The sequence below is a fragment of the Monodon monoceros genome, unplaced genomic scaffold, assembly GCF_005190385.1.
Source record: "Monodon monoceros isolate NGI ecotype Baffin Bay Population unplaced genomic scaffold, NGI_Narwhal_1 Super_Scaffold_4, whole genome shotgun sequence".
NCBI classification, from domain to species: Eukaryota; Metazoa; Chordata; class Mammalia; order Artiodactyla; family Monodontidae; genus Monodon; species Monodon monoceros.
The window spans coordinates 36,156,227-36,184,048 of record NW_021703781.1 but is presented as its reverse complement, the minus strand read 5'-3'; the positions used below and the strand labels follow the sequence as shown (position 1 = coordinate 36,184,048).

The window sequence follows — 27,822 nt, the reverse complement described above, 5'->3', positions numbered from 1 at the left end:
ACACTACATTTTGGAAAGATGTCCACTAAAACGGTAAAATAAAAAATGTTTTGGTTCTTGGAATTCCCACTGGGGAACTCTTTATTTTGCAAATATATGGGGTGAGTGAGGCTTCTACTGGACTCAGTACCAGCAACTTAATTCCCCTCTCTGGTCTCTTACTTGTTATATGTAAGTCATTGCACCTTCCCCTGGCTTGTGGGTTGTGACAATTAAATGTGGTTTTTGCAAATATGAAAATTACTTTATAAATGTAAGTGCCATATATACCATATGATATTATTTTGGACTGAGGTGGGCTAGGTCCATAAGCTACTCCACTTCATGTTATGCCATTTCTTTTTTGTCTTACAGTAATTTCCCTGAAAGCGTCTGAAGATTCATCGTTTGAGAAAAAGAAAGAGACCTGGGCATTTTTTGAAGGTAATTGCTTATTTCTTTATTATAAGATGCAGCCTCACTTTTAGATAATAGGAAAGGAATAGACTTCTTAGTTTTCCCCTAATATCAAATGGTTTTCTTGCCCTAAACTTACTCAAGAGTAGGTTGGAAATCCCTGGTGGTATCAGCCCACAGATTTTGAAAAAGCAGACATGAAAGCTCCAGTCTGCATACTTTGGGGTTGTTTGTTTTGTGCCAGAATTTCTGCTCCGAGGTGATACGAGGGAGGGATCTTCAAGTAATATAAAAATGCAAATTACATCCACTGTGACTAATTTTATCTCAGGTTTCTTAAGGAGTTTGGGATTCTGGAAACATCTGTAAACCTTAAGCAATTGATTTTCAACCCATGTTAGCATCACTGGGGAGCTTTAAAAATGCTAACGCCTGCACCACATCTCTGGAGATTCTGATTAAGTTGTAACTTGTTAAAAGCTCTTCACGGGTTGCCAGCGTGCAGCCATGACCTTAGGGAGGTGTTTTCCAAAACTGGTTCCAGACCACCAGCATCAGCATCACATCAGCATTAGCACCACTTGGAAGGCTGTTACAAATGCACTGTGTTGAGTGTTACCCTTGCTTATGGAATCAGAATCTCAGGGGGTGGTACTCAGCAATCTGGGTTTTAACAAGACTCATGAGTGATTCTGAAGTACACTCAGAGTGGAGCCTTAGAGCAGTGATTCTCAACAGGAGGTGAGTTTATCCCTCTAGGGAACATTTGCCAATGACTGGATACATTTTTGGTTGCCACGACTAGCATTATGGTGCTACTGGCACCTATTGGGTAGAGGCCAAGGAAGCTGCTACACATCCTCCAATGCACAGGTCAGCCCTGACAACAAAGAATTAATTATCTGGCCCCAAAAGTCAAGAGTGTCGAGGCTGAGAAAGTATATGGCCTTAGTGTATGGAAAACTCACAGAAATTGTTATTGTAAAGTGGTTGAGGATTATGACCATAAGCAATGAAAGAATGTATTTTGTGAGTTCTCAGGGAGAACCTTTGATCAGTAAAAAAAAACAAAACACAACAGATTAATGTTAAGATGTGATCAAGAAACTGTGAAGGATTACATCTTGTGAAGGCATTGCATTTTTTGATGATGTATGGACCTAGCCAAAAGGATCTAAGGAGACGTGTGCCTTGGGCCTTCACCATCACCTTTTGTTAATTCAACAGGTGTAGGAACTTGCCCTTGGGGGAGAGCACTTGGATTCAAACCTATGTCTTCCAGTAGCTAGTTAAAAGCAGTGGATTGAGGAACTTTCTCTCTTAGAAAAATGTAACCATAATTATGAACACGGTTTGCAAACCATAAGATGTCGCTCAGGTAGGCCATTAGGATTGTTCCGTTTTGAAGTCATAAATGTTGCATTTCTCGGGTTGCACTTTAACAGTGATTCTTTGTATTCCCTGCCTTTTCTTCTGCACATTTTGTAGATGGCTTTTTCTTTACTTGATGACCTCCAAGTAAAATAATCCCCAATTCCCTCCCTTAGTCTCTCATTCAGTGAATGCCTTTGTTAACAAAGAGATGTGTGACTTTCCTCCTCATAAAGTGAAGCAGTAGAAAAAGCAATTGATGTATCCATATTTCTGAGGCTGTCCTGTGACCCAGGCACTGGGAAGACGTGGGAGTCTGGAGATGTCCTGGGGGCTCCCTAAGGCAGGCCCCTGGCAGATGTGACAGCAGGAGCCCTGTTTATCATCAGATGCATGAGGGTATCATGTGGGGGTTGTTAGTAACCCAGACTCTGGGCTGCCCCCCCCGCCCCACCCCCTACCAAGAATATGATTATTATATTTAGGAAGAGATAAAAGAATTTGCACTTCCTCAGGGCTTGAGGTGTTTCTGGTGCAAGTGATCCAAGAACTGTTTGAAAATACTATGGTACAAAACCCAAGACTTTATATATTTGGCAGGATTGTAGCATTTCAAAGTCCACACACGCCTTGTGGCACAATGAGCATCTCTAAAACGCTTTGTATAATTAATGATATTTTTAAATTCATGTGTAGCTACAGAATATCAGGGTCATTCTCCATCTAAGTCTACAAAAAATCTGTAGGCCAACATGCACTGTCTTCTCAACACAGAGAATTGGGCCCCTTTAGGAAGGCTGAATTGGAATTCTCACTGTGTATCCTGCCTCAGAGCAGCTGTGTCCAAAGTGCTCTTTCCCTGTGATTTCAGCAGCAGCAGCGGCAGCAGCATCTATGGGTTTTGCTTTTTTAACCCAGCCACAGCGTTGGCGAGGTCAGGGGTACAGTTGAAATTCCCCAGCGCCTGATCCCAGGCCTTTGCCCTTTTGTTCCTGGATGGGAGAGCTGCGGCAGGGCTTGAGGACGGATATCCATCCTCCTGGGGCTTAGCTCGGCCTGGCTGTTTGCCTGCAGCACACAAAAAAAAGCATTGTCAGTCCTCTTGGTGAGACGCTGGAGTGAGTTAAAATCCTTCAAGGCTATTGCTCAGGTATTTCTCCCAGAGCAAGATGTTATCACCGGCTGGATAAAAAAATTAGTAGAAGTACGAGGTTTTCTCAACATAACTGTGATCTAGGTATTTGTCGTTGCCCTGGAAATGTAGAGGATGGACACTGACCTTCTGGGTTTAGTGGTCCGGGGGGAGTTGGGTTCCTTCCCTGTGCTGAGGAATGCTGGGGTCACTGGGTTTCAAAGCAGCTCTGAATACTCCAGCCGGCCTCAGGGTTGCCGGGCAAGAGGTGTGCAGAGCAGGGACCGCTCTGCCTGGCGTGGCCTGGCTTTCTGGGAGGGTGGGAGCTGGCATGCAGACGTTGTGCACCTTGTCTTGGGCTCCCTGCCACGTGCACATCACTCCAGCCTGCCGGCCCCACCATCTGCTTCAGGGAGGCCCCGGGCCGGGGGCAGCAGGGAGATAACTTTCTGCATGGCGGCTTGCAATTGAGTCCAACGAAGCAATGTCTTTGGAAGTCCAATGGCAGAAGACGGAACTGCAAGTGAATTTGGAGAATATAACAAGATTTTTAGAATTATTTTGAGTGCTCTGTGGTATTTTAAAAGCTAAGCCCAGATGTGGTTAAGTGCAGATGTTTTGTTCAATTTGAACCTGAAGGTTTGGATTCAGCCTCCAGGCAAGCATTGTTTGGCTGGGTCTGAGTTTGAAAACCTCTGGCCCACATTTATAATTAGAGAGGTGTTTACATAAAAGGTAAAGGAAAAGACAGAAGATAGGGCAACGTTGGGCCAGTATTCCAGCCTGAGAACGATGTCTGGAGCTGCACTGTGGCTGCCTGTGTCATCGGGGCAGAGCTTGGCTCTAGCCTGCTGGCAAAATGTATCCCTGGAGTGTTGGGAGTTTGTGACCCCGGCTCAAATGGCTCAGGGTTTAACCTTTGTTTTCAGAGAAAGGGGAGGTGGTTTTAGCATTCTGAGTAGATACAGCAGGGAGATTGCCTTTGTGCAGCAAAGGAATGATTGGAACAGAGGAAAAAGTCAGCACCTTGGGGTAGTGGCTGCTGCCCAATCCAGGGGAACTCAGGTGTTCTTCTTGAGTTTTTCCTCCTCCTACAAGGTGACACCTTTTAATGTTCTTGTGGCTTCAAGAATACAATAGAGCAGGCATGATCCATCCTAGGCCTGTGGGGACCCACGTGCGGGCGGCTGGTGCCTGCTGGCCGGTGTCCACAGCCTGGAGGGCCTGTGTGCTTGGCAGCGTAGCTGAACCTTCCAGACAGGCCAGATGTTTTATGACTGCAGCTGTGGCTCCCTGTGGCGAGCCCCCTCTGTGCGCGTTGAGGAGGCTGTGATCTGAAACCATCATGTGGGCCTCCTGGTGCCCCTTGCCTCCTGCCTGAGAGTGGGCCACAGATGTCTGCAGCATGCTTCTGGGGACACTGGTGGGAGAGTCTCGCTGCGACCTTGTTCCCCCTTTGGTTCCTGCAGTCCCGAAACCAAAGAAAGAGTTCTGATGAAGAGGGGAGCTTGTGGGTTAGGTCGCTTCGCTCCAGCAGTGCAGAAACTTTAGGAAGGTAGTTCTTCTCTCCATCCCAAGACTGAAGCCAAATTGCTGTTGCCTTTTGGTCCCGGGGCCCGAATCTCTGGAATCCTTTTCAGGCAGATGCTGCGCCCACCAGCCCCCGTTCTGTCTGCCTGGCACTGTGACCACATTGTTTCCCAGCCTCTGGTGCCAGAAATGGCTCTGCAGTCCTGTTCCCAGAATAGTTTGCTCAACACTGTGTAAATCCAGGACTGGCCTTATGTCCTCCGTGTTCTGTCCTGTCCTGTATCCTGTCCTGAGTCCCAGTCTGTGACCTCTGCTCTGTCCCTTGGAATTTCATGTTGTTTAAATGGAGGCCCAAGCCTGTCTCCTGAGTGACCACTTGCAGAGTTCTCTGCTGTATTAAGTTGCAAGACCCACGCATCCGAGACACAGGCATCTATTTAGAAAGGCAGTTTTGAGCTCAGTTACAGGAGAGAGTTTTCTCTATTTCTATGTAGTCTCCTCATACCCCATGGAGCTCCTCGACCCCTGCAACCTGGCTTTGTCCCTCCCATCACACTGAAAGGGCTTTCCTCCAGGACTTTTCCAGTAGCTTCCTAGTGGGAAATCCCAGTGGGGGTTTTCTAGTAGTACGTGATGCTGTTAGAGAATCTTTCTTACAGCATTCTACTCTCTTGGCTTCTAGAACTCTCACTGGGTCCTCCTCGGCTCCTGTGACTGGCTCCTGGCTCCTGCTCTCTTTGTAGGACACTCTTTCTCGTTCCCACCCACCTGCCCTGTTCCCTAAATATTAGTGCAAGTGCTCCCTTCACCTGCAACCTCGTCCTGTTGTGTTTTCTACTTAGTTTAACTAGCTTAAGTGAATATGCTGGCTGAACCTGAGACCAAGGGAGGCACTCCAGGGGCAGGGACATCCCCGGCCTCCCAGGGGAACCCAAGATGTCTGATTCCATCCCATTCCCCCTCCTTCCCTCTCCTTGACCATATAGCCTTACCTGCTTCTCCAGGCTCGCCGCGGAAGCCAGCCACCCCAGTAGGCTTACTGCTTGCTTTTTCAGCTTAAGCACTTGATCAGCCACTTCTCTAGGTCCCGAGTGCATTCTTGCTGACTCAGCAATTCCACTTCTAGGAACTTTAATCTGGAGAACACAGTGTGAGAGACTCATTAAGGTTTAAGGTTGTGAATACTCATCAAAGAATCATTTATTATAGGGACGTTCGGAACACTTTGAGTAGCCAATGATAAGATGTTAAGTCTCTCATGATGATGTATTAATACCACAAACTTTTATCATAGTTTTCAAAATTAAAACCACTTTTTGAGGAGATCATAATGAGAAAATGAAATTTAAATAAAAAGAAAGATATAAAACAGTAGGATCTTAATTTAAAAATTATACGTATACATCATAAAGTACAGCAGTAGTTAACTCAAAGCGATGGATGGCTGATGACTTTTTCTCTCTCTCTCTCTTTATTCTCTCTCTGTATTTTTGCATTGTCTGTGTTATTTTAACTACAACTCACCACAGAGGTCCAGTCCTCTGGGAAGCCCCTCCCAGCCGCCCCAACCGGGATGGGTCCCTCTTCTGCGTGTTTCTGGTTCTGGACACGTATTTCTATGGTTCAGGTACCATGCAGCCCTCTGATTTCTTGACGAGAAGACCTTTGGATGTTCATCATTATATTTCTTGTACCTAAGAGCAGACTGAATATGTCTGTTGGCTAAAGAAATTTGTCAGCAGAGAAACATTTTTGCTAAGTTCAAACGTTTTCTAAGTTCAAGTATCTGCAGCCTCTTGCTTCATAGAAGATTAAAATCATGACTCTAGCTTCCCTTTTGCTTTCCGAGCAGTTTGGGCATCGTATCAATCAGATCGGTGACAAAGTTGATCCCTGGAGTTTAAGAAGTGGATGTATATTGTCATGATCTGAATGTTCGTGTCCCCTAAAATTCATATGTTGAAATCCTAACCCCTAATGTGATGGTATCAGGAGCTAGGGCCTTTGGGAGGTGATTAGGTAATGAGCGTGGAGCCCTCATGAATGGGATTAGTGTCCTTATAAGAAGGGATCCTTGAGAGCTTGCTTGCTTGCTCTCTGTTCTCCTCCACGTGAGGATACCAAGAGAAGACGTCTCCAAACCAGGAATAGAGTCCTTACCAGACACTGCACCTGCCAGTGCCTTGATCTTGGACTTCCTAGTCTCTAGAACTGTGAGACATAAATGTTTGTCATCTAAGTCACCCAGTCTATGGTATTTTGTTATAGCAGCCTAAACTAAGATACACATGGACATGATTGAATCATTGGAACGTAAAACAAACTTATTTTGAGATAATTGTAGATTAACATATATTTCTAATAAGTAATGCAGAGAGATTCCTTGTACCAGTTGGTACCCTTTTATCCAATTTCTCCCAATGGTATCATCTTACAAAACTGTAGTATAACATTGCAACCAGGATATTGACGTTGATATAGCCGAGATACAGAACATTCCCATCACTACAAGGGTCCCTGATAGCAAGACTCATTTTTCTCCCATCTGTTCCCTCCTTAACCCCTGGCAACCACTAATCTGTTCTCCATTTCTATCATCTTGTCGTTCCAAAAACGTTGTATAAATAAAATCATACAGTATGTAATTTGGGGGAATTTTTTTTTCCACTCAATATAATGCTTTGTGCAATAGTTCATTCCCTTCATTGCTGAGAAGTGTTTCATGGTGTGGATGGACCACAGTTTGTTTACCCATTCACACACCGAAGGACATCTGGGCTGTTTCCAGTTTTGGGTTATTATGAATAAAAGTGCTGCAAACATACAGGAAAAGTTTTTCGTGTGAACTTAAGTTTTCATTTCTCTGGAGAAATGCCCCAGAGAGCAGTTGGTGAGTTGCATGATAGTCGTAGGTGTATCTTTTAAGAAGCTGCCAAGCTGCTTTTCCAGAGTGGCCGCACCGTCTTACATTCTCACCAGCAATGTCTTATCTGTATCTTTGTCAGCATTTGGTATTGTCCTAGTTTTTATTTTGGCTGTTCTGATAGATATTATCCCAATATACGGGATATCTCATTCTTCATATGGGTATTTACAGAGCAAAGTTTTAAATTTTGAGGAAATCTAATTTTTCTGATTTTCCTCATATGGATGGTGCTTTTGATGTCAAGGCTAAAAATTCTCTGCTTAGTCCTAGATCTCAAAGATTTTTCTTCTATGTTTTTTCTAGAAGTTTTCTTGTTTCTCTTTTACATTTAGGCTTGTGGTTCATTTTGAGTTGAGTTTTGATAATGTGTGAAGTTTTTTTTATTTGGAGCATCTCCCGTGGTGTGGCCTGTCCCGACAATCACCTGCGTGTCCCTGCCTTTCAGACCTCTACGTGTATGCTGTGCTCGTGTGCTGTGTGGGGATTCTCAGCGTTCTGCTCTTCACTCTGACCATCATCTGGCAGTCTGTGTTTAGCAAGAGGAAATCCAGAGGTAAGAGAACAGATAAAAGTCATGTCTGGGGGCTTCCCTGGTGGCGCAGTGGTTGAGAGTCCGCCTGCCGATGCAGGGGACACGGGTTCGTGCCCGGTCCGGTAGGATCCCACATGCTGCGGAGCGGCTGGGCCCGTGAGCCGTGGTTGCTGAGCCTGCGCGTCCGGAGCCTGTGCTCTGCAACGGGAGAGGCCACAACAGTGAGAGGCCTGCGTACCGCAAAAAAAAAAAAAAAAAAAAAAGTCATGTCTGGAGTGGGAGCACAACCAAACCACAGACAGGCGGAAGATGTTGGGCAAAGTATCACTTTCGTTGAAAGATGCACCCTGAGTCAGGGATTATTTACCTGTGACTGGTAAGCAGTGTGAGTGAGGAGATGTGTCTACCTTAGACTCTGCTAAAATCAACTGTGGCCACTCTTGACATCATTTCAGTACCCCCTTTTCTCAAATCCCTTCCTTCGGTGGTTTCTGAGGGCCCTTACCTCTCTCTTCCTCCCAGAAGAGGCTGTGGAGTCAGATGACCCTGGGTTTGATTCTGGCTCTGCCGCTTAAGACTGAGTTTTTGACACGTTCCTTAACCACTCTGAACTTTGGTTTCCTCATTTATTAAATGACATGGGATGGACACCACCTTCCTTAGATTGAATGTTGTGTGTTCATAATTTAATTGCAGTACCTGACACTGTGCCTGGCAGGCAGATGGGACTGGAAAGGCACCCCTTCCCTTCTCTTCCTGTCCAGTCTGAGTGTTCCCTTCCTTCCGTCTCCTTTCTTGTTGGTGTCCCTGTCCCCTGGGTTCTGTCCTTAGCCCCTTCTTGCTTTACTCTTCCTTCCTTAGTGATTACAGTTCTCATGACTCTGACTCTTATCTCCCTGTGAATGCTGCCTGCTTTCTCTCTCCAGTCCCCGCCTCTCACCAAACCTCCAGGCCGCGTTTCCACCAGCTCCTGTTTCCTCTGAAATACCCTCCCTGTGCACCCCGACTTCAGAATTTCTGAAACGGATGGGGACCCTGCAGCTCCCAGAGATGATCTGGGTAAGAGCTGGGCTCTGGAATTAGAATAACTCTGGTTCAAATGGCGACTCTTCACCTACCAGCTGATGACTTACCTGCCGTGCCTCACCTTCTCCCTCTAAATAATGGGGAAAATACCAGTATACCAGTCTCACAGGGTTGTTGTGAGGATTAAGTTGAAAAAAAAAAAAAACCCCACAAATAAAACCCTTTACCCGTTCCAGCTCCTTGTAAGTGTCCTGCATTTATGATGACTATGGTTATAGTTATATATAATAATTATTACTATTAGCCCAAGGTCATAAAGCTGGGAAGTATTAGATTTGGTGGTCATGGCTTAGGGGGACAATTAAACAGGGGAACTGAGCAGAGTTGCCAGAGGGGACTCTCCCCAGAGGTGCAGTCAGGGCTAAAGGAATCTGGGAGGGAGGGAGAGAAAGGCATTCAGGGACCAGCACCCGGGGGATGCTGTTTCCACCCTAGAGCTTAGGGGACAAGGGGAGAAGAGGTTTCTGGAACTTTTGAGAGCTGCAGCTGTGGGAGAATTGTCACCAATAAGAGCCTTAGAAGAGGGACTCAGGCAATGCCAAACCAGGCCGCAGCAGGGAGGGAGCCAGGAGCGTACCTTCCTCAGCCCCTCCCTGCCCCCTGCCCTCAGGTGTCCCATGGCTGCTTTCCTTTGGTCCTACCACCCAGACTGGAAGCCAGAGGACGTGCACAGAGGTCAGCCTCCAGGGCCCGAGCAGGGTGGAGAGAAGGGGTGGGGAGCTGGACGGGTGCGCAGAGCCCTGCAGCACTGGAGGCAGAGCCAGAGCTCTAGCCAGGTCCTTCTTCCGCAGCCCGTGCCCTGCGCACCGTGCTCTGTGTGTCTGTACTGCACTCCGAGAGCCTCCCTCCACGCCTGCGCATACCTCATCCATGGTGGCCGAGCTTTTCTCCTGTTCCAAAGACTTGATGGCTTTGATGAGCTTGTGGCACATGTTGCACACGTGCAAATGTATTTGCCTCCCTCCAGGAGGATGGTGTGTAAGACAGGGACCATGCATCTGACCCATTCTCCTTGGAATTCGGCTCATGACAGCTGCTCAACAAATGGTGGGCAAATGGCTTTGTTTCCCAGCTGCTTTGTTCCCAGCTGTTGGAGCTTTCATGCCACATTGGCAGTCTTCAAGCCTGTTCTGCTCAAAAGGCACCTCTGCCTGGGCTCAGGGGCATGATAGAGAAATCTGCCTGGAGTGCAGGCCCTCTTAGACCGTGGGGAGGAGCAGGAAAACAAAGTAACGTAGGCAGTTCAGGAGAAGTCCTTCTCCTCCAAAGCCAACAAGGCAGACTGGGACATAAGCTCCAGGATTCCCACAGAGCCACTGAGAACCCAGATCTTAGCTGTCCTCGTGCCCCCGGGAGTGGGCTCCAGATGGCCTCGTGTGTGCCTGTGCACAGCGTCTGAAGCCCTATGAGCTGTCAAGAGCTTTGCCTGAGCACCTGCTGTGGGCCAGACCCCTTGCTGGCCCCTCCACATTCTCATGAGTCCTCACCACCAGCCCGAATGACAGCCCATATTGCTCCCATTTGACAGAGGACACAGCTGGGGAGCTTGATCAAGTCCTGAAACAAGGGAGTGGCAGAGCCCAAGCCCAGCCCGATCCTCAGCCTCCGTGTTTCTGTTCAAGAAAACCTCAGCCATCTGGGGGCTGACGTTGCCGAGGAATTTTCCTTCAGCCTTCAATGCCGTTGTTGCTTAGGTCCTCCCCAGACAGCAGTTCACGGCTCCCGCAGCTCCTCGGGGGCTTGGCGTCCGTCTGCCCGCAGGCTGGCATCCTGTATCCCTGGCAGGACTGTGCATGTTAGGCCTGGCGTTAGCCCTCACCTGGACCTGAGAGACTTAGAACAGCACTGCCCAAACCTTCAGGAACGGACTGCTCACCTGAGAACCCGCTCCAATGCAGATTCTGATTCAGAGCGTAAGGGCAGGCCTGACAGTCTGCATTTCTAATGAGAAGTGCAGGCAGTGCCACCCTGATGATGGGAGGCCTCACTCTGAGTAGCAAGGCCTTAGAACCAGTTCTTTTTCACTCTGGCCTACTCAGCGCTTCTCTTTACAATGAATATTTTGAAATGATCCCATTACTATCTTGAAATGAAACTCATAGATAAACTGTGCTCCCTGGATGCACAATAATCAAATCAGGCCCAGACCCCCTTGTTATATAGACAGTTTCTGGGTTTCCTATGCAAGTGTGTGTTTGTTGGTCCTTCTGCATCCTCCTGCCTGCGTGGGAGCCACAGAGCACGCAGGTTTGCAGGCTTCTCACACACACGTGGAAAGCAGAGGACAGCCTGGCACCCGCTCTCCCGCCTGCTCGGCAAGATCTGTCTGAAAAGAGGATGTCAGAGTAGCTGTCTGCTCCTGATGTGATCTCCCGCTGGGCCCCTGAGATACACACACCCCATCCTGGAAGCCAGGGGACCTGAAGGCCAGTCCCCTTCTCTCTCACCTTCCTGCTGCCCTGCCCTCACCCTGTCCTCCTAGGGCGCTCATTGTTCATAGAGCTGGAGTTAATTGCACCACGTGTGACTTACTTTCTACTTTCCTCTGGGCTGTGAGTCTCCATCCCTAATCTTTGTGAGTGCCGGGGTGCCCGGAACTTCATCCCAGGGCCTCTGCAGCTCTGAGTCACCCTGGAATGCACCAATCCTGGTGGCGTTACTCTAGTGGATTTTCAAGCACACTGGTTTCAAAGGCCTTTGCTTCTTCCGGAATGAGTCCATACCTGCTGCTTTGGTGTGGCCCCAACAATCCCTCAGCCTTCCATGTTTGAGCTTTTAAAAGGACGGCTTTGAAGGCACATGCAACCAGAGGGAGAGGGGTCTAGCCCCTTTGTCTCGGCTCTCATGTTTGTCATGACTGCGTTTAGCTTGCACTCGATGTGCTAAAACCCTGGCTCCAAAGCCAGGCTCCCCACGGCTTGCTAGGCACCTACATCTGCCTGCCACATACTGGCTCTCTGCTTGCTTACCCGTGGTGATGGGATCGAAGGGCCTGTGATCTTTTCTCCCAGAAGTACAAGAAAGAGAGAGCTGGGGCGCTGCCTCCCACTCACAGCCCCGCTTAGTGGAGGGAGGAGGCTGCCAGGTACGGAATGGGGTGGCTGTGGACAAGTTATCCCTGGGACCTTGGGGAGGATGAAGGGCTCACCAGCCTGGCATCAGAGACGCTTGGACACTGGGACACCCCAGCATTAGCTCTCCCCTCCAAACACTTCTGAGACACAGGCTTGGTCATCAGAGCGTGTGGGAAGGCTCGGTGAGCTCTCCTGGGCCCACTGCCCCATCAGAAGGGAGCCCGTCTCCCCGAGTGTGTTCTCGGAAGCCTTCCCAGTAGCTTCGTGAATAGAGCGCTGGACCTAGGGCCTGGATTCAAGCTCCTTTACTTGTAAAGCAGGTCTTCTCAGGCCCCAAATAAATGTCCTGAGCCCCAGGTGTCCTCACTGTGAAATGGGGATAAAAGTTACTCTGCCAGTCCTGGGCCTGGGCAGCTCCAGGGGCCACCTTCTTCTGTGTGTGGTCCACCTCTCCGGGTGGCATCCCTCCATTGTAGTCATGGTGACGGTGGCTCAGCCCTCCCGACGACTAGGGCAGATACAACCCCCCTGTGCACTGTCCCGAGTAGAAATGCAAGGTGGGCTGTGCGTGTGGTTGGACAATTTTTTTTTTTTTTAGTAGTCACATTTAAAAAGTAAAAAGATAACAGGTGACATTAATTTTAATCCATTTTATTAAACCCAATATATCTGAAATACCATTTCAACAAGCATCATCATGAAGATTCTGAAAGAGATATTTTACATTCCTTTTTTCATATGAAGGCTGAAATCCAGCAGGTCTTCTCAGGCCCCAAATAAACATCCTGAGCCCCTAAGATTTCACAGTTCCAGCACATCATATTCTGGACCAGTTACATTTCCCGTACTTGATAGCCACCCCAGCTCACGGCTTCCATACAGGACAGCATGACTCTAGATAGAGAGCTTTATGCGCTGGTGCTTTCACTGAACAGCTGTGGCCCTAAAATGCTCTCTGTACCAAGACAACAGGAGGGAGAAAACTTGGTTCTCCCCCTCCGCTTTCCACCTGGTGACTGAGGGAGACGGCTTTACCTGTCCTTGTAACCGTGCCGGCCTGGAAACGTGGTCAAGGCAGGGCTGCTTCCTGGAGAGGCTGGCCCTTGAGCTTGGCGTGGCGGGAGCACCCTGCTGCGCAGAGGAAACGGCTGGGGTAGGAAGAGGGCATCCCAGTCCTGACCCTCCCTCCAGAGAGACGCAGATGGTGCTTTTCCAGGCTGCAGGGCGCATGCCTGTGCTGGGGCGGGAGGATGCTGGGAGAGCACCGTACAAATGCACCGGGCCCTGTGCAGGGGATGCCACTGTGCTCACCGTGCGTGCAGAATGCTCTGTGAATGGAGCAGGAACGTCCACAGGACCTGTCTCAGAGTCTCTGCAAGGCCTGGGGTTCTGAAGAAGGTGCAGGCAAGTTGGGGGGCAATGAGGGGGAAGGTCAGCCATACCTCAGAGGCCCTAACACTGCTACAGAGCGTGATAGGATGGGGGGCATGGCTGCCTCCACCCCAGATTAACCATAGTGGGGTAGGTAGTGGTGACAGGGACAGTCCCAGGTGGCAGTGATGGCCTCCAGCCTGGACATGTCATCTGGGAGGTTTGGCCAGGCGGTGGCCTCTGGGTGCAGCGTGGCCCTAGGCTACAAGGCAGAGGAATGGTGGCTCAGGACCTCGTGCTCACAAATGTCTTCCTATCAGAAGAGGTGAGAAAAACAGCCCTTTCTTTTAGAGTCCTCAAAGTCCTGAAGATCACAAGTCACCACTTAAAAAACACCGTGTCCCGAGTTTTCATTTCTCTGCAGGTTGGTTGCCTTGTGTGGAGCCGGGAGCCTTTGGGTCAAGTGCCCTGGGTGCCAGGCTGTGGCCTGTGGTGGAGACTGGCTCCAGAATTACCCTTCATTGCTTTTCTTCTCTTCCTGGTCTCACTTCCCCACTCTCCAGTGGGTTTCTTAGGGTCACCTCCCACATAGACTCTGCAGTTGAATCCCTGTCTTACAGGCTCTGCTTCCGGGAACCCCTAGCTAAGACAGGTGACACAGTTATGCAATCAGCAGTGATTATGCTGTGCGTATTTCAGGGAGGTTCCAGGCAAGGTCTATTTCTGAGATGCCCATAATTCTTCCCCTTGGTGCCCAGGATCACTTTTGGCCCCTGGGCCGTCCCTCTTCATTAAAGGGACATCAGCCCTGCATTCACTGGCTGAGACCTCATAAGCTTCAGTTGGCAAGTGCTGGCCGAGGTGCACGGCCTGTGCCTGGCACCGACTCTCCTCGCCAGGCTCCTGGCCCTTCTGAGTTAGCCCCCCGCCCCCATGGCCAATTACTAAGGAGCCCCCCAGCTGCTCTCCTGCTCCCTGGCTTCCTGATCTGCAGGCTACCCGCCTTACTGCCTCTGGACCGGACTTTCCCAAACAGGTCAGAGCATGGGGTTCTCTAGGGCCCAGTCCCGGCTCTGCCCTGCTCCAGCCCTGGGATAGGAGACCAGCTGTTTATCCTGGACACTACTTCTTTCATCTGTAGGAGCCCTAATACCAGCCGCCCAGTTCCTCTGAGAATGGTGTGGAGTAGTTACAAGAGGGCTCTGGAGTCAGGCTGCCCAGTTTTGTCCCTTCACAGGTGTGTTAGTTTGCTCGGGCTGCCATAGCAAAGCTTATAGGTGGCCATTGTCTCCCTGTGTCTTCACATGGTTTTCCCTCTGTGCATGTCTGTATCCCTAATCTCTTCTTATAAGGACACCAGCCCACCCTAATGACCTCATTTTAACTTACTCACTCCTTTAAAGGCCCTATCTCCAAATGCAGTCATATTTTGAGGTATTGGCCTTTAGGGCTTCAACATATAAATTTGGGAGGGAGTACAGCTCAGCCCATAATATTAGCTGTGTGACCTTGGGCAAGGCCGTTAACCTCTCTGTGCCTCAGTGTCCTCCACTGTAAAATAGGTATGATGACAGAGTTATTGTGAAGATTGAATTAGAGTACAAAGTTGTGGTCTTCAAACATTTTTGTTTGCATAGCCCCTAAAATCATTTAAAAATTTTTGCATCATTGAACGTTTTTTATTTTTGACATCTAAACTTTTTCATCATAAATATAAATTGTTGTAAAGGATGTAATTTCCAAGGCAAATATTGACATCTTAAAAAGAAATGGTTGGGGCTCCCCTGGTGGCGCAGTGGTTGAGAGTCCGCCTGCCAATGCAGGGGACACGGGTTCGTGCCCCGGTCCGGGAGGATCCCACATGCCGCAGAGCGGCTGGGTCCGTGAGCGGTGGCCGCTGAGCCTGCGCGTCCGGAGCCTGTGCTCCGCAACGGGAGAGGCCACGACAGTGAGAGGCCTGTGTACCGCAAAAAAAAAAAAAAAAAAGAAATGGTTAAATCTTTCCTTTACATCTAAGTATCATGAATTTAACTACATCTGTTGATTTAAAAAGACTCCAAAACAAACGTTAGCCGTTAGAAATTTTATATTGTCCCTTCTTCTCTTTGAATTTTTATCTTCAATCCACTTCCCCCACAAAATTTTATCCTATTTTCATACATTTTTGTTTTGAAAGTTCTTTGTTGATCGCTGATTATATTTCTCTGTAAAATAGTATGTGTATAAAAATTTAAGATTTTAAAAATTCCCTTATTCCACAAGTCTCTAAGTGCTAAATTTTTTTCCTGGATTGAGTTATCAGTAAATACTGCACAATTGGTAAAGATTTAGAAATGAATATAAAATTAATCAAAACCACATAAATACAAGTTTAGATAAATAATCATAAGAAGTAAAATTTTAATGGAAATGTATATTTATTGAAATGGATTTTTATTTTTACTTCCTATATTCTTGTATGAATTTGTAATAGAATTCAGCATCACTTCTATTCCTATATTTTTAAGAGACGTTAGCTCTGAAATACCTCGTTCAATATAAAAAGAGGCAGGAATGGATGAAGTTTCCTTATACCACTCAGTACTTTAAATTGCTTCTGAGTTTTATGTCAAAAGTCACAATGATCTATCATCGAAAATGATTTTAATACTCTACCAGCTGAGGACTGGATTCGGTCATATTTCAATCCTTGTTGAAAGCAAAATATTGGAACGCTTTCCTCTAGTGAAAAGTTTATTTGCCCAGTCATTGCTTTCTCAACACTGACACCAATATTTTAAATCATTTATTGATTCATTGGGGCCATTGATGTGCCCACTGGCTTTTACCCCTAGGACAGGTCTCTGTAGTACAAGTCAGGATGGGTAAGAGGTACGCCTTGATTTTATGAAGTAGAAAGGGTGATGTAACAGGGAGGGAGGGAAAGGAATACAGCCAGACCTCAGGCAAGTTCCAGGGGAATGAATTCTAAGTAAAGAATACCATGGAAGGTGAGAATCCAGAAACAGATGTCCTTAAAACTATTCTTCCTAAGGGTGCCCAGGGATACGCAAACCCCAGACTAAAGACCACTGATCTATATAATAAGCTTAGAATAGTGCCAGGAACATATGAAGTGTTCAGGAAGTATGAACTATGGTTTTATTATTATTGCATCTATAAATGATCCAGCATATAGTAGGTATTAAGTAAATGGAATGCAGAAAGAGTTCAGATACTATTAGGGGGTTGGACAAGACAAACCAAAAAAACCCCTCTAAAGCTGATTCTGTCATTCTGGTTTGGAGCCTGCATTGGTCACTTGCATCACAGATCACTTCAAGTGTAGGCGCTTGAAACAACAACTGTTTTATTTGCTCACAATTCTGCAGGTCAGCAAGTTGACCTGGGCTCAGCTGAGCAGTTCTTCTGGCCTCAGCTGGATCACTCATGCAGCTGCAGCCTGCTAGTGGGTCAGCTGGGGCCTGGCTCCTTCGGCGCCTCTGCTGGGATGACTTGTGTCTGTTTCATGTGGTCTCATCTTCCAGTAGGCTAGCCAGGCTTCTTCATGTGATAGCAGAAGAGTTCCCTGCAATGAGAGAGAGAGAGCGAGCGAGAGAGAGAGAGAGAGCTCACAAACCTCAGAGCACAGGGCCTTTTATGCTTCTGCTTGTGACTCATTGGCTAATATTTCACTGGCCAAAGCACATCATGTGGCCAAGCTCAGAGTCCGTGTGGAAGGGAGTTACACAAGGATGTGGATAGATATATTAATGTGTGATTCATTGGGGCCATTGATGTAACACTCTACTACACAACTTCAGGGCCCTGTGGCTGTTTCAGCTTTACTTCTATTTGAGGTGAACTCAACGATGAGCTTAGAGTGGACACTTTTTAGGATGACTGCCTAGGTATTCTTATTTTTCCTCTGTAGCTAGAACACGGTTTTTCTGAAGGAGACCTACTATGGAGGATGTCATTGCAAAAAAAAAAAAAAAAAAAAAAAAAAGGCTGTTTTTTTCCCAGGACCTCCTCTTAGTCCTGGAAGAGCTTTGATCAGAGAATTAAAACCCATTTTATAGACAGGAGCGCCTAAGTGGAGAAAAGTTGCCCCAGGAAGGCTTTCTCATGGCTAAGGCAGAGCTCAGAAGTTGGGTGACTCTATAACTCTAGGTTAGAACCCAATTCAACCTGGCTTGGCAAAAAAAATGAATTTGGGGGGTTATGTAACCAGGAAGCCTGAGGTGTATGGCTTCATGCCTGGCTTGATCCAGGTATGGAACAATATCAAGTCACTGTGGTGTCCTTGCCATGACTCTGCTGTACTCATCCAGAGAGAAGTATAATAGCCCTGAGAGGTGGCTTGTGCCAACGTTTGGGCAATACCTGGCCACCTACATTTCCTAGGAATTCCTGGAGAATATATATCTAAAGTAGCATTTATTTACCATCTTCTATTTCTTTTTCCTTTCACAGTGAGACACTATTTGGTGAAATGCCCTCAGAACAGGTAGGAATATTTTCTTCTTGTTTTCAAGTAAAACTCTTTGCTATTTTACTTTCTTTTGATATTACCAAGAAATGGTTAAATTCGTATCTTTACCTTAACGTCTGCATATTAGTTCAAAAATTGGCCTAAAATGTGTGTTCTGCATGCACTTGCATGTTTCCAGATTTCATGTTCTGACTGTCACCCTGAGAGGGGCCAGCAAACACGTGGCTCAGGCTGGCCCAACATACATGCTGGAGGAGGCTTGACACCTGCTCTTGAATGACTGTTCCCCTGTTTAGGAAGGAGCTGGCAGGTGGACTGAACCACTTTGATGCCTTTTGACCACAAACACTCCTGATACCCTTCCACCAACGCCTGCTTGTCCTATGTCCTACTCTACAGAATGCGTCCATTAGTGATACATGTGCTAAGATGCTACCCTTTTAGCTGATGGGACACACCTCACAGGTAACAATAGTTATGGAGTTATGGTAGATATTGCAAACTCATAGTATTTAAAAATTTGAGACTTCTGGTCCAGACAGGATGGATTAGATCAATTTCTCTCTGCTCTTCCCTGCTAATAAGCACGACTATCAATTCTGGAAATAATATAAGAGACAGACAAAGGAGGACTCTGAAAGGTAGTAAGAAGAAAATGATGAAAGACAAAGGCAAAGAGAAATATGTTAAAAGCAACCAGAGAGAAACAATGCATTACCTACAGGGAAACACAAATTTGAATGACAGTGCATTTTTCATCTGAATCCGTGGAGGGCAGAAAGAAGCAGCCCATTTTTCAAATACTGCAAGAAAAGAAATGTCACCCACAAATTCTATATTCAGCAAAACTATCCTTTAGGAATGAAGGGGATATAAAGACATTCTCACATGAAGGGAAACGAAAAGAATTTTTAGTTTCACTATCAGGCCTACTTTAAAAGAATGGCTAAAAGAAATTCTTGAAATAAAAGGAAATATCTTGATGCATTAGGAAAGAAGGAAGAATTGAAAGAGCAGAAATATGGGTGCATAAGTAGACTATTCTTTTCTTCATGAGTTTAAAAAGTAATATTTGATGATTGAAACAAAAAATTATAAAACCATCTGATACTCAAGAAGAGCATTATGATATGTAAAAATGAGGAGGGTAAGTGACCTAAATAGAAATGAGATTTCCACACTTTACTTCAAGTGATAGAACATTTTTACCAGTGGGCTGTGGTGTCACATGTGTGTATTGCAATGCTCAAAGCAATTATTAAAGGATTATGAAAAGTACATTCAAAAACAGTATAGAATAATAAAGATAGAATCCTAAAATATGTTCAAGTAACATAAAGAAACAGAGGGATGAGAACCGCAGAAAACAGACAGAAAGCAAATAATAAAATGGCAGACTTAATTGCTGACATACTATTTATCTTAAATGTAAGTGGTTTAAATACATCAGATGACAGAAGCTGACAGAGTGGATTAAAAAAAAAAATGACCTAAATATATGCTCTTTACAAGGAACTCATTTCAAACACAATGACATAGGAAGATTGAGATAGAAGGATGGAAAAAGATATACCGTGCAAACATTACCAAAAAATTCAAGAGTGGGCATACTAATACATGATAAAATAGACTTCAGAGCAAAGAAACTTACTAGAGATAAAGAGGGACATTAAATAATGATAAAAGGGTCAATCCACCAGGAAGACAAAGATCCTAAATGTGTACATATCAAATAGCAGAACCACAAAATGCCTAAAGCAAAAACTGAAAGAGCTGAAAGAAGAAATAGATAAGTCCACAATGATAATTGGCAACTTCAACATCCCCTCTCAGCAGTAGATAGACCAACTAGATAGAGAATTAGCAAGGATTTTGAAGACCTAAACAACACAGTCACCCAAGAGGACCAAATTGATACGTATCAAACACACCAACCACCAACAGCAGAACACATGTTTTTCCATCCCCCATGCAACATTCACCATAAGATATGGCTTGTCTTAGACCAAATCCTGGGTTATAAAACAAATCCCAACAAATTTAAAATAATTAAAATCATATAAAATGTGTTCTCTGACTGCAGTGGAATCAAACCATAAAGCAGAAATAAAACAACAGCAAGAAAATCTCTAACCATGTGGAAATTAAACAACACTCTTAAAAAAAAATCCATGGGTCAAAGAGGAAGTCTAGAAGGAAATAAAAAATACACAGGATTGACCAAAAATGAGAATAAACATAACAGAATATGTGGTATGCAGCTAAAGCTGTGCTAACAGTGAAATTTATAGTATTAAACGCTTACATTAGAAGAGACGAAAGCCCTCCAATCAACATTCTGAGGTCTCACCTCAGGAAATTAAGAAAAGAGCAAAATAAACCTGAAGCAAACGGAAGGAGATAATAAAGATCAAAGCAGGAACTGATGAAATTGAAAACAGCAATGTGATAGAGAAAATCAATGAAACAAAAAGCTGTTTCTTAGGAAACCTTCAGGAAAAAATGGGTAACGTGTACATAGGATCTCTCTGCTTTATTTCTTGAGACTGTATGTGAATGTCCAATTACCTCTGTTAAAGTTTCAATTAACAATTGTATTTGATATCTCTGGGGGATCCTGTTTACAGTCCCAACAGTCCCTACACTTGACTGCTTTGTGTTCCTGCTATTGAGTTTGGGATCCTCAGAAATCCTGTTACTCATATCAAAATGCAAAGTTATTTTATTGAGAGCTTACCGCCTACCAGGTACTGTTCTAGGAGCTTGGGAAGCAGCAGTGAAGTAAAGAGACAGAAATCCCTGCCTTCGTGAGTGCAAATGTATGTGTATATGTCCCCAGGAGAGATGTCTGAGTATGGTTGAGTGAGGGGATTAGCAAGTCCTCTCCCCCAAAAAGCAACTATAAATCTTAACAAAATTGACAGAAGTAACCATTTTAGCACTTTGGAAAGACCAGAGGTATATATTAACCTGAGAGGCTTTTCTACTTGAAAAACTGCTGAACTGCTGAGAGGAGCAGTGGTACTCTGTGGGGTTTTGGCCTTGGACTGCTCTGATATTCTCCCCTCCCAGCTTGGCTGATGAGGAGATTCTTTTATGGCAGGAAATGCTGGGAGGACCATCAGCCTCTCTATTGTGGTAGAAGGGGGCTCACTTGACTTGGAGCAGTGTGCAAAGCCCACGTTCAGCAGTGTTGGCAGTGGGAGTGGCAGTCTTAGCAGTATTGAGCAGGGAGGCCCAGTGGTTCTGCTAGCCTGAGGTTTGGGTCACAGTTGGGTCAAGCATATCTCTGGCTGAGACAACATGCGTGTGCAGAGGAGAGTGGAGGGCACCCAAAGGATAGAAAAAGATACACCATGCAAGTAGGAACAATAAGAGAGGTGGTAGCTAAGTTAATAAGACACACTTTAAGACAAGAAATATTACTAGAGACAAAGAAAGAAGTTTTATAATTCTAAAAGATCAACATATCAGGCTAATTTAACACATTGTATGGACCAAACAGCAGAGCCTCAACATACATGAAGCAAAAACAGAAAACTAAAAGATGAAATTTTTCAATTATTCTAGAGTAATAGCTGGAAATTTCAATGCTCCACTCTCAATAATTGATAGACTACTGAGAGAGAAAATCAACCAGGACACAGACGATGAAGCAGTTCTACCTGACAAGTAAGAATGCTTTACCCAGTGACTGCATAATGTATTCTTTTCAAGTTTATTTGGCACATTCTCCAGGATAGGCCATATGCTAGGCCATAAAACAAATCTTTATAAAATTAGTATTTTATTTATGTAAGAAATCATATGAAGTCTGTTCTCTGACCACAACAGAATTAAATAGAAATTAGTGCCAGAAAGAAATCTGGGAAAGTGCTAAATGTTTTGAATTTCAAACAACATACTTTTAAATAATATGTGGGTCAAAGAAGAAATCAAAAGAAAAATTAGAAAATATTTTGAATTAAATAAAAATGAAAACACAGCATATCAAAACGTATAGGATGCAGCAAAAGTAGTGCTTAGAGAAAAATTTATGGCCTTTAAATGCCTATATCAGACAAGAAGAAGGGTCTAAAATCAATAGAAGCTTTCACCATAAGAAACTAGAAAAAGAAGGGTAAGTGAAATCCAAAGTAAGCAGAAGAAAGGTTATAATAGAGATTAGAACAGAAATCAATGGCATGGAAAACACACACACACACACACACACACACAAAGAAGTATCAATGAAACCAAAAGTTGGTTCTTTGAAAAGATCAATGGACTTGACAAACCTTAAGTTAGACTGTCCGTGAGAATAAAAAAGAGAGAGAGAAAAATAACCAATTACCAAAATTAGGAAAGGAAAAAGGAATCACTACAAACCCTACAAAAATTAAAAGGTTATAATCCTGATAATCCAGGTTTATTCTAACAAATTAGACAACACAAATGAAACGGAAAAATTCCTAGAAAAACACAAATTTCCAAAACTGATTTAAAAAGAAAGCTATAGTCTGAATAAACCTATAATAAGTCCAGAAGTTAAATTGTTAGCTAAAAACTTTCCAGCCACGAAAAGCCTAGGCCCACCTTGCTTTACTGGTGAAGCATACCAAGTATTAAAGGAAAATAAGAATACCAACCTCTCACAAAGTCTTTCCAAAAAGTTGAGAAAGCGTAGTCTTTTCAACAAATGATGCTAGGACAAAATATATAAAGAACACTTACAACTCAATAATAACATAATTAAAAATGGATAAAGAAGACATACAGATGGCCAACAGGCATATGAAAATATGCTCAGCATCATTAATCATCAGAGAAATGCAAATTAATCCACGATGAGATATCATCTCATACCTGTCAGAATGGCTAGAATCAAAAATAACACGAATAACAAATATTGGCAAGGATGTAGAGAGAAGGGAACCCTCATACACTGTTGGTGGGGAGGTAAGTCGGTATAGCTACTGTGGAAAACAGTGTGGAGGTTTCTCAAAAAACTAAAATAGAACTACCTCATGACCCAGCAATTCCACTCCTGGGTATATATTCGAAAAAAACAAAAACACTAATTTGAAAAGATACATGCACCCCTATGTTCCTAACAGCACTATTTATGATTGCCAAGATATGGAAGCAACCTAAGTGTCCATCAACAGATGAGTGGATAAAGAAGATGTGGTATATATACTACTCAGCCATAAAAAGAACGAAATTTTGCCATTTGCAGCAACATGGATGGACTTGGAGGGTATTATGCTAAGTGAAACAAGCCAGACAGAAAAAGACAAATACTGTGTGATATCACTTATACGTGGAATCTAAAAAACCAGTAAATGTAATAAAAAAGGAACAGACTCACAATACAGAGAACAAACTGGTAGTTACCAGTGGGGAGAGGGAAGGGGATTAAGAGGTACAAATTGCTATGTATAAAATAAATACGGTACAAGGATATATGGTGCAACACAGGGAATATAGCCAGTATTTTATAATAACTATAAATGGAGTATAACCTGAAAAAATTGTGAATCACTATGTTGTACACCTGAAACTTACATAATATTGTACAGCAGCTATACCTCAATTTAAAAAAATGGCCAAAAAAGACTTGAATAGATATTTCCCTAAAGAAGATACATAAATGGCTCGCAAGTTCATGAAAATATGTTCAATATGATTAGTCATTAGAGAAGTGTGAATAAAACCAAAACGTGGTGCCACTAAACACCCCCTACAATGGCTATCGTAAAAAAGATAGACAATGTCAAGTGTTGGCCATGTTGTGGTGAAACTGGAACCCTGTACATTGCTGGTGGGAATGTAAAATGGTGTAGCCATTTTGGAGAAACAGTTTGGTGATTTCTTAAAACATTAGACATAGACTTAAGCATATGACCCAGCAGTTTCACTGGTAGGAATCTACCCAGGAGAATGAAAACATATGTCCACACAAATACATGCATGCAGCTTTTCATAGCTGCTTTATTCATAATCACCAGAAGCTGGAAACAATCTAAATATATCCATCAACTGGTGAATGGATAAACAAAATTTAGTAATTCATTCACTGAAATACGATTTGATAATAAAAAGTAAGAAACTGCTGATCTATGCTACCGCAGCAGTGAACCTCAAAAACGTTGTACTAAGTCAGCTAAGCCAGATGCAAAAAATTACATATTGTGTGATTCCACTTATTTGAAATGTCCCGAAAAGGGAAATTTATAGAGTCAGAAAGTAGATTAGTAGTTGCTTAGGGCTGAATAGGGATTAACTATAAATAACTATTTATTTATAGTTTTGGGGGGTGATAGGGATGTTCTAAAGCTGTATCGCGGTGATGGTTGCGCAACTTTATAAATCTACTAAAATTATTGAATTGTACACTTACGATCAGTGAATTTTATGGGGAGTAAATTATGCTTCAGTAAAGCAATTTGTTTCTTTTTTAAAGCATATGCCCCGAAAAGGCTCCAAGAGCCGGCATTTCAGGCGTGGGGGAAGGTTATGGCTCAGGTGATCAGAGGCTGTGGAGGGACCAGCCTGCCAGTGTTTCTCAGGATTTGCATGCTGTGGTCTAGCATCTGGCCTTACGTTTTTAGCAAGCGGTGCGGGAGTTTGGGCTCCACTTCCTTCCATTCCCTGGCCTTCCCCTTCAGTTGCACCTATTCAGAGCTGGTGCTGAGGCTGGAAGTACAGTGAAGATGTCACCCCAGCCTGGTGGGCATTAGAGTTTGGTCTCCCCGAGCCCTGCGATGCCTGCCAGAGGTCAGAGATGACCACAGAGTCCCGCTTAAATGCTGCCCCATCTACCCGCTGGTGCTGTCAGTGAAACTGGTTGGGCGCCTGAGTTGAGCGCTCCCTGTTGGCGTATCTCCTGTTGGGCCAGCCCACAGATCTGCCTCTGGAAAAGCCTGCCTCTTCTAGTCCACTGCACCCCAGGACCCTGCAGGGGCCAGGTCTGCCCCCATGAACCTGGTAGCGGGTGCCCTTCTGACTTGCATTCATCTTTCTATTAGAACCTCATGCTGATTTGACCTAGTGCAGCCCATTCCCTGCCACGGGGCCTCACTTGTGAACTGGTCAATCCTTGCCATTTTAACTGGCCTTGACCTGAATTGTTCTCTGCCTCTGCAGCCCAGGCATTTTTTTGTTTGTTCCGTCCCTGTTGTGCCAGAGGGCTCCCAGATCCCGACTCCTTCATCTGTGCTATGGCAGTGGGCAGCCGGGCCCTGGAGTCTCAAGCTGTGATCGGGACAAATGTCCTTCTCTGTCCTCTGACCACTTCCTCCTAAGGGAGAATGGGCAGAGAGCACAGGACCAGGGCAAGATGCCAGGAACAGAAACCCTCAGGCAGGGGAGGGACCCTCAGGAAGAGGCCACATGCTGGCGCTGAGGCTGTGGTCACTGAGACAGGGACCTTGCCAAGTGACTGGGGCAGAACCCGGGGACTCTAGGGACTTCCATGACTTATTGAGAGAAGCTCAAACAGAAGGAAAACAAGTCTCATCTCGAATGTGTGTCATCCTTGAAGTCGGAAGTTGCCATTTCCTGGGAGGGGCGGCCTTGACCTTTGGGGCTGGGGACAGTTCCTTTCTGACGGCAGAGTGCCCTCTCCCGGAGCAGAGACCCAGGCCTTAGTGAGCGTCTCAGGATTCTGCAAGATTTTAAGTGTGCCCTCCCTGGGGAAAGCAGCCCTGAGAGCAGCTCAACTGGTAGGTATGAAACTGTACCCCAGAGTCCCGGAAAACCACATTTTAGTTGAAATGCCACCAATTTCATAGAGTTATAATGTGTTTTCATACCATGATACCTCCTCAGTGCACTCAGGTGCCTTTCTTCAAGTTCAAGAAAATTGTCAAGAGGGTGGACGGGGGCACCTAAAAGGCGATTCGCAGCCAGTACGTTTCCTGACCTTTTGCTTGACCTCTTCTTATGGGTTTGAGATACTAAATTTTTGCAAATGGGAGCAATTAAAGTGGACATTGTGTCACCTGTGCTGATGCAGTTACCGCTGAAGTTGTGTAAGCTTTCTTCATGTTTTCTGGCGCACACACTTTCTCAAGGATAAAGAGTCAGGGCCATAGACTGTTTACATGTTGGATAAATTACAGGCACAGTTTTACTGTAGTTTGTGAGCTTAGTTTAAAGCATTTTTCAGTCTTTTCTGAACCATCAGAGATTTTTAAAGATACTCCCACAGTCGAAGTATGGGATTTAATAAGTGATTTGTTCAGGATTTAGAGTGAAGGCAGAGATGTGATTTCAAAGAGAATATGAAGATATATGCTCAAAACTAAGATATGTAACTACTTGCTTCATTTGTATAATATTGAATAGTAGCAGTGTTATAGAACATTTATTCCTTCTGTGAAAGGCAATCTGCTGTGATGGTTAAAGATTCTGTGGCCAGGCTGCCTCAGTTCACATCTGGGCTCTGCCACTGATTGCTGTGTGCCTTTAGCTAATTTTTCAACCTCTCTGATAAAATGAGGGCAATAATTGTCCTAGCATATAGTGTGTTGGGAGGATTTCATGAGTTAGTCTGTATAAAGTGCTTCCAACAGGTAAATGGTGAGCTCTATGCAAATGGTTCTGTTATTATTCAGTCAGTACTTACGATTGATTCTTCTGTAAGCTTGTAAGGCCCATAGAACAAGGATGAAATGACACACATCCCACGCCCTGAGGTCTGCATCTAGTAGGAGACCCAGAGAAACAAGACCGTGGCAGCACCCATGGGATGCCCACGGAGCTGTCACGGACACCCAGAGGAGGTGCTCCTAACCCTGTCCCAGGGGTCTGTGGGTGGTAGGGAAGGCTTCCTGGGGGTGAAATCTAGGCCAAGTCTTGAAGGGTGAGTAAGAGCATTACAGGAGAAGAGGGTTGGGGGAGGGCAGCACACAGAACTGGGGAGAGAAAAGCACAGCAGATGAAGGAATTTAGTCCATGGAGGTGAGGAACCGTGGAGATTCAGGGCAGAGCAGCAGGGAGGTGAGGCTGGAGTTGGTGGCAGGGCCAGATGCCAGGGGATGGCAGTCATCATAGTAATAACAGTAACGGAGCCACACTGTTATTAAATGCCGTGCCCTGGCACAGTGCTAAGCATGGGACACACACCATCTTCTTCCCGCCTCACAACAACCCCGTGAGTGGGTGCTGTGATTATCTCCATGCTACAGATGAGAAACCAATACAAAAAGTGTCGATGTTGGTGAGGTCTCCTGGCCAGTGAGAGGAAGAACAGTGAGGGCTGCCAGCCCAGGCCACCTGGCTCCAGGACTCACACATTAGCATAGGTGTGCTGGGAAGCTTGGATCTGACTGTGAGAGCTTTGGTGTTGGCATTCACACAAATGAACAAGAAGTAGATGCTGCAGAAATGTTAAGGCAATGGAAGGAGAAGCGGGAAGTGTTTGGCTATCAATGCTGGGGGTGGCTGCAGCTTCCCTGCAGCCCTTGACTTTGAAAAGTGCATCCCTCTGGTCATAGGCATCGATTTGTGGGCGTCTGAGCCTCTGTCCGCATTCAGCTGAGCAAGCAAGGGGGCGAGGGCAGGGATGGCAGACTTGGGTGTGTGTCTCCTGACCTTCCTCCTGCATCCCTGACATCACTGCTGTGCAGTCTTATCCTCGCCCCACCCCAGGGCTCAGGCTCAGCTCCCTCCTTCCAGAGCCCTAGGCAGAGGCAGGCATGAGGAGGACAGGCCTGTGTGATGGGACCCGGTTGTTATTCCTGGAATAACGTGACAAACATCTACCTGGTTTTAGTGTCAGTTTGAGCTGTGCCACTCAGCAGCTTGTGCCAGTCACTCAGCTTCTCTGGGAATATTTCACCCTCCACAAAATGGGCACAAACCTGCCTTTGTCCCTGTGGCTCAGGGTCGTTGTGAGGATTCAGTGAGATAATACCGGCTGTGGACTAATTCCTCATAGTTACT

General features: G+C 45.3%; 1 protein-coding gene across 3 annotated transcripts in view; it reads left to right on the top strand.

Moving 5' to 3' along the window:
* Window positions 1-27,822, top strand: part of VSTM4 (V-set and transmembrane domain containing 4) — an 86,197-nt gene that overhangs the window by 22,131 nt on the left and 36,244 nt on the right. For 2 of the 3 annotated variants that reach the window (XM_029200918.1, XM_029200919.1), the window contains exons 3-5: window positions 355-423; window positions 7,801-7,908; window positions 17,874-17,907. In XM_029200918.1, coding sequence (XP_029056751.1) covers window positions 355-423; window positions 7,801-7,908; window positions 17,874-17,907 — 211 coding nt within the window. Of the gene's footprint in view, window positions 1-354; window positions 424-7,800; window positions 7,909-17,873; window positions 17,908-21,462; window positions 22,328-27,822 lie in introns of those variants that run through there. The other variant, XM_029200921.1, reaches the window with a different exon arrangement.